General features: G+C 40.1%; 1 protein-coding gene across 1 annotated transcript in view; it reads left to right on the plus strand.

Moving 5' to 3' along the window:
* ATP9A (ATPase phospholipid transporting 9A (putative)) overlaps window positions 1-14178 on the plus strand; it is a 90489-nt gene that overhangs the window by 64309 nt on the left and 12002 nt on the right. Inside the window, exons 16-23 of the mRNA XM_034786648.1 lie at window positions 2414-2506; window positions 3435-3518; window positions 4342-4512; window positions 7528-7626; window positions 9073-9162; window positions 9283-9427; window positions 11225-11289; window positions 12631-12786. Of these exons, the coding sequence (XP_034642539.1) occupies window positions 2414-2506; window positions 3435-3518; window positions 4342-4512; window positions 7528-7626; window positions 9073-9162; window positions 9283-9427; window positions 11225-11289; window positions 12631-12786 (903 nt within the window). The remainder of the gene's footprint in view (window positions 1-2413; window positions 2507-3434; window positions 3519-4341; window positions 4513-7527; window positions 7627-9072; window positions 9163-9282; window positions 9428-11224; window positions 11290-12630; window positions 12787-14178) is intronic.

The following is a 14178-nucleotide window of genomic DNA, read 5'->3' on the forward strand; positions in this document are numbered from 1 at the left end:
AAATCTCTTCCTTGAAGCTGTAAACTTCTGTAAGACTTCAGAAAAATATCTGAATAAGATATACAGCTAATTTCGTCCTTTCCTACTTGTTCTTATAGACGCACACAGATTTTAGCACCAGAAGGGACCAGTATGACCATCTAGTCTGACCTCCTGTATAATACAGGCCATAGAATTTCATCCGAGGATTCTTACACAGAGCCAAAAAAATGTGTGGTTGAACTTCTTCTCAGAGATGCCTGCTTCCCCTTGTGGTCCTGCCTGCTGTCTCTTGTAAAGGGTCTCTTTGTATTATTACTATGATAACTTTTAAACTTCTTTAGCAGATGAGGACTAAGGTGGCAACGTATGTTCACAAGTAGCAGATGTTGCCTCATTTAAGACAGTTTGGCAATATTTGCTTGTTACACATGATCAACTGTCATTGTCTGGTGGTTTATTATTCCAGTTCTAAGAAGTCTTGTTATAACAAAGCAGCCACCCTCTTTACAGCATTGTTTACTTGCTTATCTTCGTTAAGAAAAGGATTGCATTAAAAAGATATTTGTTTGTTGATCACAAAATTTTCCACTCTGCGTTTTTTTTCCCCCCCACACACATGTGGAATGATGATGTTTGTTTTGCAACAAAGATAGCACTATTGTCATATCTGGAACTGAAAGAGGCCTTTGAACCATGGCCAGAATCAGACCACGATGGAAAAAGATGTAGCTCTAAAACAATACAACTGGCAAATCTCTCTGTAGATTTATAGTGTGATCTTACCATAATATGAGAACGTGCTAACCTCCTGTTGAACTCTGCAAGAGGAAATGACTAATGCAAGGAGATAGTTGATACAATATTTATATTGGACAAAATTTATAAACTATCTTAAGCCAATTCTATAGCACAGGAAGTGGAGTCTTTATTCAGTTTCCTACAGAGATGTCGTTAAACACTTTTTCTTTAATCAAATAATTTAATACATAAATCTTTTGCTAATGCCAGAAAGCTTAATTTTTTAAAACTAAGCATGTTCTGGGTTTTCTTGTGACCTGTAAAACTTGAACTCTGAGTTGTACGAACTGTGCATATTGACACACAGGCAGTCAACACCATCAATCAGAAATAGTTTGTAATGCACCTGTAAGAACCACCACGTGTTCCTGGTAAAGGTCTCAAAAATACTTGAGCAACAGTGTTCAAACACAAGCAGCTAAAGCTAAGCACCTTACTCCCAGTGTAGGGACCTGAATAAAAAAGTGTCTTGGTAATAAGAGATACTGAGTGTCCACAGCTCCCAGGAAGTTTCCTCAGCAAAGGAATCTATTTCCTCCTTCCACTCCCATTTTAATTCTTTTTCTTCCATGCTGCGCCCTGTGTGTGGAAAGCACCCTCCCCAACACCAGCATGCCAGGCCCTCGCCCATTTCTCAGTCCAGTCCCTATTCCGCGAGGCCCATCCTCACTAACCCCATCAGTAAAATGTCTTTTCTGCCCTAGTGAATTGTCAGATGAGAAATGGGGAGGGGGAAAGATTAAAAAACAAAACAAAACCCCTAGTTCCCCATTTCCTCTGGGTCTCCTAGTGCATCCTTGAGGCAGGGTTTTTTATTTTTATATAGTGTCAGCCATATCACCATTTAACTGGCTTCTGTAGTTGTTAGAAGACAAGGTAATTTTGCATCATCTAATGTAAATTGGAGTGAGTACATTGCAAACATTGCATTTTTTTCCTATTCCCTGTCTTCTTTGGAAAGTATTTTGGTTTTCTTCATTCACTGGTGTTTCTCTCCAAAGCTTCATCTTTTTGTTCTGTACATATTTTTTCCCCCCTCCATCCGCAGATGCTATCTTGGTTTACGATGCAAGTTCTCCTTGCACATTGTTTGACCTCCTTTGCAGAGTTTGCCAGTGTTTCCATTAGCCCACCATACTAATAACTGTGACCTCCTTGGACATTTGCCTGCTCAGAAAGGATTATGAATTTGTAACAGTGTAAATATGCATTGTTTACAATCTACAAATTAGTCACATCAGGTGAGGAAGCCTGTAGCCTAATCCCTCTGTGGCAGGCCTGAGTTTTAATTGTACTTATATATGCAGCATAATTATAATACAGGGAGCCGTTAAGATTGGAATTTAATAGAGTAAAATAATTTATTTGTTACTTAATTTCCCCCTGTTAAGTGTAAACATCAAAGTTGATTTCAAGGATGAAAACAAAATGCACCAGTGTCATGGTTACGCTAGACCATTAATGATTAGAGTTAGGAAAGGGATGACTATTTTCCATATAGAATAGTGTGAATACAACCCAGCCAGTATCACCTGTTATTGACCAAGAAGTTGATAATCCTTGCATGAAGTATCTTGCTGCCTGCAGTAGATAATTGAACCCATAATCTTTCACCATTTTCTTTCTCTCTCAGGATGAGTCAACGGGAGAAATCACTTTCTACATGAAGGGAGCCGACGTTGTCATGGCTGGCATCGTGCAGTACAATGACTGGCTAGAGGAAGAGGTACAAAGTAGTCTCACTTTCTTAGATGTAGAATATTTACTTCTTCAGGCAGGTGCTGCTTGTTCCATGGCAACACATGACTAAGCCTCCGACATTACTTTGGTGGAGCAGGCTGAGGTAGCTGTTAAAATGTATGCAGGAAAAAGATTGTTTGGTTTGGCATTTTGGTTGGTTTAACTTGTAGCCAGAGATACAGACACAGTATTAGTCAATTTTAAAAGGAAGCCAGGTGGCGAATTCAGTCCATTTAGTCCAGGATAACTCTGGTAAACAAAATGGACGTTGTCCAAGCTTAGGGTAGTCACTGGTCCAGGTTTCTTGTTCTTTGTCTGGTAATTCCTCTTTCTCACAAGATTTATCTTGGGTAACTGAGCCTGATTCTGCACTTGGCTTTATTTTAAACTACTGGAAAACCAAGAATTGCATTTTGATTTTAAGTCTTTCTGAACCTCCCTGCTTAAACGCATTCCATCGTATTGCTGGCAATGGTGAACAGTCTCCACAATAGCAGATATAAGTGGTTCCTTTTCTATCTGACTACATAGGAATATTGTAGTATTTCTTTAAATAGTTTGTGAACAAAAGATACAGTGCTTATTGAAACCATGGGCTTGCATCCCTTCTTACTTTGGTATATATTCAAAGGAACTGAGATCAGTGGAGGAACTGAAGCCAGTGGAGTTACTTATGCCAGTTTGACACTGCTGTGAGAGGAGCATCGTTCCCGATCAGTGGTACAGCCTACAAATAGATTTTGAGCTCTCCTCTTCCCTGGTTAATTTATCATGCTGTTTATCTGATGCTATGTATTCAGCTGGGTTGTTTGACTGGAACAATTATTTTGTTAGCATCATATCTACTGTTACAATCTCTGAATCAGTTAAGTTGCGATGTAGGTGATCGTTTACAATATGACACTTCTTTCCAGTGTGGTAACATGGCTAGGGAAGGCCTGAGGGTTCTTGTTGTAGCGAAGAAGTCCCTGACTGAGGAGCAGTATCAAGACTTTGAAGTAAGTTTGTATTTTTATAATCATGTAAGTGATGCCCACAGAGTTCTGATTATAGCATCTGCTTTCATCTCTCCACTCTTTATGTCATAATCACCATCATGCTGCTCTTTCAATCAGCTGGAGGTGTCTACGGAGTGGTGTGTAAGCAGTGCTACTCCCTAGCCATTGCTTCTGCCATTTCCACAAGTTCCCATTCTAGAGATTGATTCCACAGGAGTTGCAGCCCAGGAATCCTGCCCCGTAGACTTCTGTTGTTACCATTTTACTTCTGCCAACAGTCAGTGCTGCTTAGCCATGTTTAAATTTACTGAAAAAGCTTGCGTTGACATTTTGAATCTTCAATTTTGTATCCTGATATTTGCAAAACAAGAGAGAGTCAAAGGAATCCTGTGTACTTTCAGGGAAATGGGGGCTTCAGTTGCTTGTGTATGGAACTCTGGCAGATTGATTTGTCTATTTACCGCAATCTGGTCTAGATGAGCCAAATTTCAAGATCCGTCTCTGAAATAGCACTTGCAAATTTTGTGTATACAGAAGAATTATATGTGAGCACAGATCAGGTAACTGTGCATCTAACTGGCAGATTTGCATAATAAGTGTACAGAATTATAGGATCTCCTAGGAAAGACTTGTTTAGTCTCATTTGTCTTTGCACTGTAGGGTTAACGTTAACCAGTCATTACAGAGGACACCCTTGAGGTGGACTTAGCCTATGGCCTTGAGAGGCCTGAGTTGTGTCATGTTTAATCCTGTATTCCACAGACACACAAACACTCTTAGTTTGAATTATAGTGACTGGGTTTTTGTCTTGTGCTATTCTCAGGCACGCTATGTTCAGGCGAAGCTAAGTGTGCATGATCGCTCACTGAAGGTAGCCACTGTGATTGAGAGCCTGGAAATGGAGATGGAGCTGCTGTGTCTGACTGGAGTGGAGGATCAGCTGCAGATGGATGTCAGACCCACTCTGGAGACCCTGAGAAATGCTGGCATTAAGGTTTGGCTAACCTAGAAATGGAATGCAGAACCTCAGTCTGACAGTGCAATTGATGATAATGGCCAGAGAGTTGGCGGGAGAGTCTCTGGAATGTAACATTTGGAGTGAATGAGTCTGTCTGATAATAAACCCCCATAAAATTCTGATCTCCATTGAGTGTGACTATTGCAATAGGTGAGCAGCAGCGATAAGCGAAATCTTGTTGGTGTAAAATTCTTTTTCCACTGGCTGTAGAATAAGACACTAGCAACAAAGAAACTCTATTCTCTCTCTCTTTGTATATAATTATTATTATTATTATTATTATTTTATTATTATAATAATAAATAAATAATAATAATTAATGGAGATATCCCATCTCTTAGAACTGGAAGGGACCTTGAAAGGTCATCGAGTCCAGCCCCCTGCCTTCACTAGCAGGACCAAGTACTGATTTTGCCCCAGATCCTTAAATGGCCCCCTCAAGGATTGAACTCTCAACCACTGAGCTATCCCTCCCCCCAATATATATATATATATTGTTCAGTCCAGAAACAACCTTATTATCTAATGTTGCTCTGCTCTGTTGGTTAATGGAAGTGCAACAGGACATGCAAATGATGACCCCATGTGCTCTGATTCAATGATTATATCATGTTATCATCTAATAGCTAATATTTTTGTACACGCTTTGACTATATAAAGCACTGTAAGTGTTGAGTACTAGCTGAGCACCTTAAAATGTGTCACCCTCGCCCAAAACTTTTTAATATACGAAGAAACCAAATATGCAGACAGAATGGTATCTATGTAAGATAAGTATAAAGAGTCAGCCAAGCTAGTCTTGTAAGTGGCTGCATGAAACACACAGTTAAAGTTAGCTCGGCTTGATTTCCTTTCTCTTCTGGCCCCCATATTATAATGTGCAAGTTTTTGAGCACTGAGGTTGAAGCACACGCATATGAATGTTTATGCCGTGATATATAGCCACCAGAGGGAGTCTGAACCAAAAACAATAGTGCACAAGGATTTTTTTTTTTTTATGCCTTCTGGCTTTATATATTTCCATAAGTTCTGCACCTACAGAATTAGCCATACATAGATGGTCAAAGCCAGGAATGATTACGGTTTGACTCTGCCTTTCCCCAAAATCTTGTCAGTCAGGTTCTAGGTTTACAAAATAAGGGAGGGTCTGGAACTAGCACTCAGAGTTGGGGGTGAAGAGTTGGATAAAAGGTTACCATTCTGGTTGCCTATTTCAAACAGAAAATAGACAAAACCTCGCGTTGTATTGCAGAATCAAACCAGGCTGTTTCAGGTACAGTACCCAGTTTACCTGAACTCTCAAAGTGTTTTTATTTTGGGGGGGAGTGGGGGGAGGGGGTTGAAGAGGTTCTCAATAAACAGAGATTGCATCAAAGCTAAAACTAATATTAACGTAACTTTGCACGTCAGTGAGTAGGTCAAACAAACAGAATATAGTTCCCGTAGTTTCCATAGCAATATTTTGATTTTTATTAGTTAAATCTTGATGGTTTGGTCCAAAAATGTTTGTTTTTGTTTTTAACTTGGCTAAAGTCACTGCCTTGATGCTGAATGGATAGCCCTGTTAGTAACGCATACATAGTGTTGCAATTTACAGTAGATGTTCTGCGGCTCATGTTCTATGGGATTCTGCATGTCAGTAGAGAATCAAGACTGCTATCTGTTTTCTTTATTTCTTTATTATACTATCTTGTTAATTACAATAAGTGTCCTACCTGGGTTTTAGCTTATTAAACTCCTTTTAGTGAGTGAAACAAACAAGTGGATCCTTATTTGATCTGCTCCAACAGGGGAAGGCCTGGAGGGAATTAAAAGCACCAGGTAAAGAATAGCCAAAACCCCAAATATTTATACAGTTGAAGAAATTCGCTTCCAGATTATAACAAATATTGTTATATTGTCAGAACTGCTGGTCACACTGCTTTCTAGTGTCCTTGTTTAATGACTGAATTGTTTTCATATACGCTGTCTTCATTTTCATTTAATTAGGGCAATGGAACAGCTTCCATACAAGGAGAGATTAAAAAGACTGGTTCTGTTAAACCTAGAAAAGAGATAACTAAGGGGGGGGAAATGATAGAGGCATATAAAGTCATGGTGTAGAGACAGGGAAGTGTTATTTACTCCTTCACACTACACAAGAACCATGGGTCACACAATGAAATTAATAGGCAGCAAGTTGCAAACAAATGTAAGGAAGCACTTCTTCACACAACTCATGGTCAGCCTATGAAACCCATTGCCAGTGGATGTTGTGATGGGTTCAAAAAAGAACTGGATAAGTTCATGGAGGATAGGTCTATCAATGGCTATTAGTCAAGAGAGTCAGGGACGCAACCTCCTGCTGAGGGGTGGGGGTGGTGTCCCTAAACCTCTGCCTGCCAGAATCTGGGACTGGACAGCAGAGGATGAATCACTGAATAAATTGCCCTATTCTGTTCATTCCCTCTGAAGCAGCTGGCACTGGCCACTGTTGGAAGACAGGATAGTGGGGTAGATGGGCCATAGGAATGACCCTGTATGGCCATTCTTATGTTTAGTTTGTTCCATACATGCGGGTGGTGAGCTAACTGCAGTTGCATCATCTATATTTCAGGCAGGGCCATGCAGGATCTATTTGCAGCTGGGGCTAAAGATAAAATTGCGGAGGATGGGGATACATTCAAAGGGTCTGCCTCTTCCATTTATGTTTTGTGTTTTATCAGTGAAGTCTTGAAATGGCAGGTGGAAAAATGTGCAGATTTCATAACCCACTGGATGCTGCAGCATTTTTCAAACCCCTTAATTCCTCTGTGAGTAGGGAAATTCCCTGCCCTTTTTAAATGGGATTCTGTTATAAAGGAATTTGTTGAACACCACACGTTTTCTATTGTAAATATAGTCTATTTACATGCATGCATAAAGGCCCAGAGTTCCTAGAAGTTCCCTGCAAACATAGTGTTTGTTAGGTTTTGTGTTAATTTGGGGATATAAAAATATTTTTAATTTCAGGTGTGGATGCTGACAGGGGATAAGCTAGAAACAGCTACTTGTACAGCGAAGAATGCTCATTTGGTAACCAGAACCCAGGACATTCATATATTCAGATTGGTGAGTAAAGTACACTTATTCCTTGTGGGTGAAATTCACCCTTCTCTGGACTTGTTCAAGAAACTAAGTTGGGGATCAGAAGGGATAGCATACCCCAATCTGCAAGCAGGCTATAGTGCATTACTTCCATGGTGCTTCCTCCAGCCTGGGGCCTGAAATAATGGCTACTGCTGTGCACCCCCTACGAGGGTGGTTCCTGGCCAGTGATTTACCGTAAGCAGAATACAGACCTACCCCAGTTCTCCCCTTGAGTCTGATCCTGCACCTACTGAAGTCAGTGGCAAAGCTCCCATTGACTTCAGTAGTGCTGGATTGACCCTCTGCTGATCTGTTTGGAGCTAGCATGGAGCCCACCCCTGCAGCATACAAAAGTAAAGTGTCTTCCTCCCTTCCCCACAAGGCTGTTCTGCCACACTGCTATGGTGGTTTGGCATCATGGAGGGTCTTGAGTGGGCACTATGTCAATAGATAACTTCAATCCCGTGAGCAGAGATAATAGTGAAATTGGGCAGGTCACTGATGATACTTGAGATGTACACTTTTTGAGGTTCCAGGAGGACAGTGTAATAACTATGTAATTTCTCCTCATGGTTCCAAAAATACCTAGAGTTAATGGCATCCCTTAGTCAGTCCCCAGACTGTTGCCTCACCACATGACCACTGCAGCAATCATGTAACCCTAAAACCAGCACACATCTTGGACCATTTATTTCAGCCCCTGTGAGCAAAGGCCCTTGTGTAACTATGCTGCTAATTTCTGCAGACACTAATAAGAAACCTAGGGTTTGTTTTCCAAAGGCTCAGCAAAAATGATATGATGCATATTTCATAAGATGATTGGTGAATTTCTGTTCTTTCAAATACAGTTTTGGGCCCAAGTCTTCAAAATTCTTGTGCATATTCAAACCCCACTCCCTGACAAGGGCATGAGAGTTGAGGTTTGCACACACAAAGAGGGCAATGGGATGGGGATGTAAACCCCAATTTACACACACAAATGAAACTTGAAAATGTGGACATGGCTGGCTTTAGGCCAATTCGCCCGATTCCCCCGAATCGGGTCCCATGCTGGCACCTAAGAGGGCCCTGCGCTGGGCGCCTTTTTAATTTTTACTCACCCGGCGGCGCTCCGGGTCTTCAGTGGCATTTCGGCGACGGGTCCTTGAGTGCCACCGAAGACCTGGAGCGAGTGAAGCACCCGCTGCTGAAGTGCTGCTGAAGACCCGGAGTGCCGCTGGGTGAGTACGAATGGGGCCCCGCACTTGCTAAAGCCGGCCCTGAATGTGGACCTTAATTTCACCCTGTTTTTTGGTTCTGTTTTTAGTCAGAAGTATTTCTGATAACCTGATTGATTTGCCAGTGTCCGGGAGTATGTGTTCAGGATTGTATTAATTTATTTTGTTCTCGCCAATCACATACTTTCTCGGCTGCTGTGCTCATTTCCAGGTGACTAACCGTGGAGAAGCTCATTTGGAGCTGAATGCGTTCCGTCGGAAACATGACTGTGCGCTTGTGATTTCTGGTGACTCGCTAGAGGTAAACTTCGAATTCTTATGACCGCTGTATAGGAGTCCCAAGGGTATTATGTGTGTGATTTGGTTTAGGGAAATATATGCAGTATAATCATCTTTGAAACTTCCCTCTCCTGTAAAACAGGTGTGTCTGAAATATTATGAGTACGAGTTTATGGAGTTAGCTTGCCAGTGTCCAGCCGTGATATGCTGCCGATGTGCCCCCACACAGAAGGCCCAGATTGTGCGCTTGCTCCAGGAAAGAACTGGCAAACTGACCTGCGCTGTAGGTAAGGAACGCATCAGCTATCCATCTCAGTGTCATTTTTATATTCATTTTTCTTTTAATTAATTTTTGGCACATTGAAGAGAAACGGATTCAACTCTTCTCAAACAGGAGGGAAAAACATACAAGTCTTCTTTCCTTTAGTTAAAAGTTAATGGATCATTTTTAGTATTCATTTTTTTTCGGAATATACGGTACACTATTTTCTTTTCCCGATTTAAGTGCTCAGCAAAGAAAACACAAGGGCCTTTGTCCTCTTGCTCTTTATTGCATAAAGAAGCCTGAAAGATTATTTTTATTGTTATTTAATTCTGCTTTTTTTTATATGTACTAGAAATTAAAGTCAAACATATAAAATTTTTCACTTAAGAAACATGGCTGAAAAATAATGAGTGGAACAGATACGCAGATATTCAAATGAGTTAAAGTAGGATTTTTTTGTTTTTTTTTGCTTTTAAAATAATACAAAATTGTTACTCGTTGGGATTTCTCTTAGGCACTACATAGACTGCTGGTCGTATAAACAGAACAAAGCAAATAGTGAAAGTTTTTTGTGACCTATTCAGCAAAATAAATAACAGATTTTAAATCACTGTATTCACAAACCCATTTTCCGTTTTGTTTGTGAACATTCGTGCAAATGTAAGTCTGTATGTGCAAATGTTCAGAAATATAAATATTATCCAAATCTGAAATAATTTGTTTACACAATGCATAATTTAACTTGTGGAGCTCATTAACACAATATATTATTGGGGCCAAGAACTAAACAGGATCAGGAAAGGATCAGAGGTTAATATGGATGAGACTGTCCAGTTACATTAGATATGAATTAAAAAAACTTAGGCCCTCCCATTAAACCGAGCACTTTAAGTACATAAGTATTATGAAGTCAGTTGGTCTGCTCGTGTGCTTAAAACTAAGCATATACTTAAAGTGCTGTGCTGAAGTACAGTCATATAGAGAATATAAACCCATATGCTTTAGGGCATAAACGAGCCACTAACTGCTGAAGTTAGGAAGAAATTTCCTTTATTATTATGTAAGACTAGTGTGACCTGGTATGGCAACTCTTCCGTTTTCAAACTAAGCAGTCTTCTTTCATTTCATGGTGGAAGTGGAAATATTTTGTGACACCTCGTGACATCAGTGGTAACAAGAAATAACAAATAAAATGGAAGTGTTTTGTGGAATAACCTATAAACTGAAACTGGGCATATTCATTTGGTGCGGGGCAGGGCAGAAAAACTTCACAAATATTGAGGTTGGGTTTTGCAAAAAGAAGAGTTCACATTTCATCTGAAAAAATTGTTCATTTTGAAGCTAGAGAGACAAGGTATGTGAGGTAATATCTTTTTCTGGTAGATATTACTTCAGTGACCTTTCTCTCTCTCATATCCTGGGACGAACACGGCTGGAACAACACTCATTCTGAAGCTCTAATTCTGAGCCAAGCTGCTAACTTTTCTTCAATATTCTGGATGAAATTTCATGGCCTGTGTTATACAGGAGGTCAGATTAAATGATCTAGTGGGTCCATTCTAGCCTCAAGATCCTACAAAATCAATGAAAAATTGTGCAAGACATTTGAACACCAATTCCTATTTAAAATTTAGGGCATCCACTCCTCCTAGCTTGCTTTGAACGTGTCAGCCCTAATGATTTTATTCTAATTCCCCATGGGCTAACGTCCTTTCTGACTTTAAAGTTTATGAATTTATTAATTCAGCTACATTCAGTAGCTATAATAAGTGACTCTCTTACTGTATTCCCTTCCCTTTCTCTGTGCTCTAACATGCAGGTGATGGAGGGAATGATGTCAGCATGATTCAGGAGGCTGACTGCGGTGTTGGGGTTGAAGGAAAGGTGAGATTATGAAGCACACGTCATATTTGATATAACTTGTCATATAAATGCAAAGGCTGGTTTCCAAGTGCCCCTTTTATTGAATCCTTATTGATTCATGTCATAGAAAGAGCAGTTGTCTTGAGAAGAAAAGATATCGGGCCAAAAATGCTGGCCCTTTTTAGGCTAGGATGAAAAATAGTTTGGTAAACTGGGCAATCATTTAGCAAAACTCATGCTGATATTTACTAGAGCAGGGGTTGGCAACCTTTCAGAAGTGGTGTGCCGAGTCTTCATTTATTCACTCTAATTTAAGGTTTTTGCATGCCAGACATTTTTAGAAGGTCTCTTTCTATAAGTCTGTGATATATAACTAAACTATTGTTGTATGTAAAGTAAAAAACATTTTAAAAACCTTAAAGAAGCTTCATTTAAAGTTAACTTAAAATGCAGAGCCCCCCGGACCGGTGGCCAGGACCCAGGCAGTGTGAGTGCCACTGAAAATCAGCTTGCGTGCCGCCTTTGGCATGCGTGCCATAGGTTGCCTACCCCGTACTAGAAGATTCTACATAGTCAGACCAGGCTACTTCATGCTTGCTTCATCGCTATACATAGATGCTCAAAACACCTGAGTTGTAGCTGGTCCTATAATATATTCATTAGAACTGTTTTGTGTTAATTTGGAAAATGGTGACATTGGATCAGGAGTCCCACCACTTATTGTACAGAACTCCTACATATCTTGGAAGGAGAGGAATGCATTTGCAAACAGCATAAAGACTGTGCATGAAATGGGCCAAAAAATAAAATCAAAGCGGTTTGAAAGCAACCTTGTGAGACTAAAAGGTTGTGTTATAACTCATTTGCTGACCCAGTAAACGGCGGTATCCTATTATCTCTCATAGCCGCTGCAGTACACTTCTCATCCAGACATTTTCATTCGAGTACTTGTGGTACTGACAGTGGGTATGTTCCCAATATAGCACCTGGTAACGTATGTGATGTTAGTGCCATGCTAACATGCATGCTGTGAACCCTAATTCACACACCTTCCTTCTAGGTTTGAACCATGAAACCAAATAGGTATTGTCCTTGAATAGTCTTTTCATTGTTGCTTGAGTGTTGGGGGCAGGAGGTAGAGGGAATGGGGGAGGCAGCTGTGGGCTGAGGCAGGAAATAGAGATGCTAAGATAATGTTTTTTCCTCATCCAGTGCTGTTAAAATAAATATATATATATGGAAGGGGGACAAAGTTGGTATTTTTACTGTCAATACTGTTTAGGCATGTATTAACATGAATGATGTTTCTTAATCTTATGTAATCTTGTGACCTCATGGCCTTTGATTTATTGACCTACATAGGAAGGAAAACAAGCATCCCTTGCAGCAGATTTCTCTATCACTCAGTTTAAACATCTGGGCCGGTTACTGATGGTGCATGGAAGGAACAGCTACAAAAGATCTGCAGCTCTCAGCCAGTTTGTGATCCACAGAAGCTTGTGTATCAGCACGATGCAGGTAAATGGAGTGAATGGAATGTTCCATCTTTTCTTTTAGTGTGTGTGTGTTTGTGAGTGTGAGTGAAACTGGGGGGGAGGAATGTGAAAAGTTCAAACCTCAAGCTTTTCATTTCACATCTGGCACAGCCCCTGGCTTTCTTTGGAACTTTAGTGGGTTTGATCTTGAAAAGAAGGTAACTTTTTTGCATGAGAAGAGGCTCGCCTCCATGTAAAGATGTTTCCATTTTTGAACAGTCAGCAATTTTCCCCACAAAAAATATTATTTTAAATTTCTTTTGGGCACAAAACAGTTTGCATCAAAAACATGTGAGCTTTGAGATTTCACATATATGTGAATGTGACAACAGCCATTCCATGGAAATGTTATAAAATATTGTATTTCTTCAGTATGAAATGGCTCCTAAAGCCTCTCTTCAGCAAGTTACTTAAGAGTGTATAACTTCAAGCACATGAGGAGCCCCATTGAACTTGATGGAACATCACATGTGCCTAAAGTTAGGTACCTTGCTGAATCAGGGCCTACTAAAAGTTCAGTCCTGTAGGGTGCTGAGCAGTTTAGGGAGGTGCTGACTTCATTAGGAGTTAAGGCATGTATTACCCACATTAAGTGCTCAGCATCTTGCTAGACTGAGCCAAAAGGGCTTGACTTCCATTGACTTTAGTGGGAAAAAGAATTGAGTCCTCAATGACAAAATGTGTTTTCTGTTCACAGAATTTCAGGTATTTTTCGTCATGTTTGCACAACTTCAGTATTAAGCAAGCAAGGTTGATGCGTATTTGTCAGTTGATTAAAAACAATAGGTTGTGTTAGACTGAGAGAATTTAAAGAAATGTATGAGTTCATGAGCAGAATTCTGTCTTCAGCTATGAGTGCTTGGACATATATTGGCAGAAGTTACTGTTTGGAAGTTTTTCTTTCAAGCCATAATATTGCTGACAAATACATCTCTTTTAAACAAACCTTTTTCAGTAAAATATGGGATCATTCCTGGTTTTGAGAATGCAGGTACCATCTCCATTCTGAGATCAAAAGTCCATGCTGGAGTTTGCCTCTATTCTTTGTCTCCATCACTAAGTGCTAATACGTTTTACATTGTGAAAATGTTCCTTCTAACTCCAGAGGGTTAACTCCACATATCTAAACACCCATCCTTTAGAACATCTGGATGAAAACAGCAGGCTTTCGATGAAACACTCCAACCTCTCTTTTTGTGGGATTATGTAAAGAGAAGTTTACCAAAGGGGTTGAGTTCTCCACAGTTTGCTGTTAAACATTCTCCTTCATCCCAGTTTTGTGCAGGAGTCAAAGGAACGGATATTACAGTCTCCTGTCTTCGTCTCAAGAATTTTGAGTCTACTGCAAATACTTTTCAGTTTGGATAAAGTAGGA

The sequence above is a fragment of the Trachemys scripta genome, chromosome 12 (assembly GCF_013100865.1).
Source record: "Trachemys scripta elegans isolate TJP31775 chromosome 12, CAS_Tse_1.0, whole genome shotgun sequence".
Classification (NCBI taxonomy): domain Eukaryota; kingdom Metazoa; phylum Chordata; order Testudines; family Emydidae; genus Trachemys; species Trachemys scripta.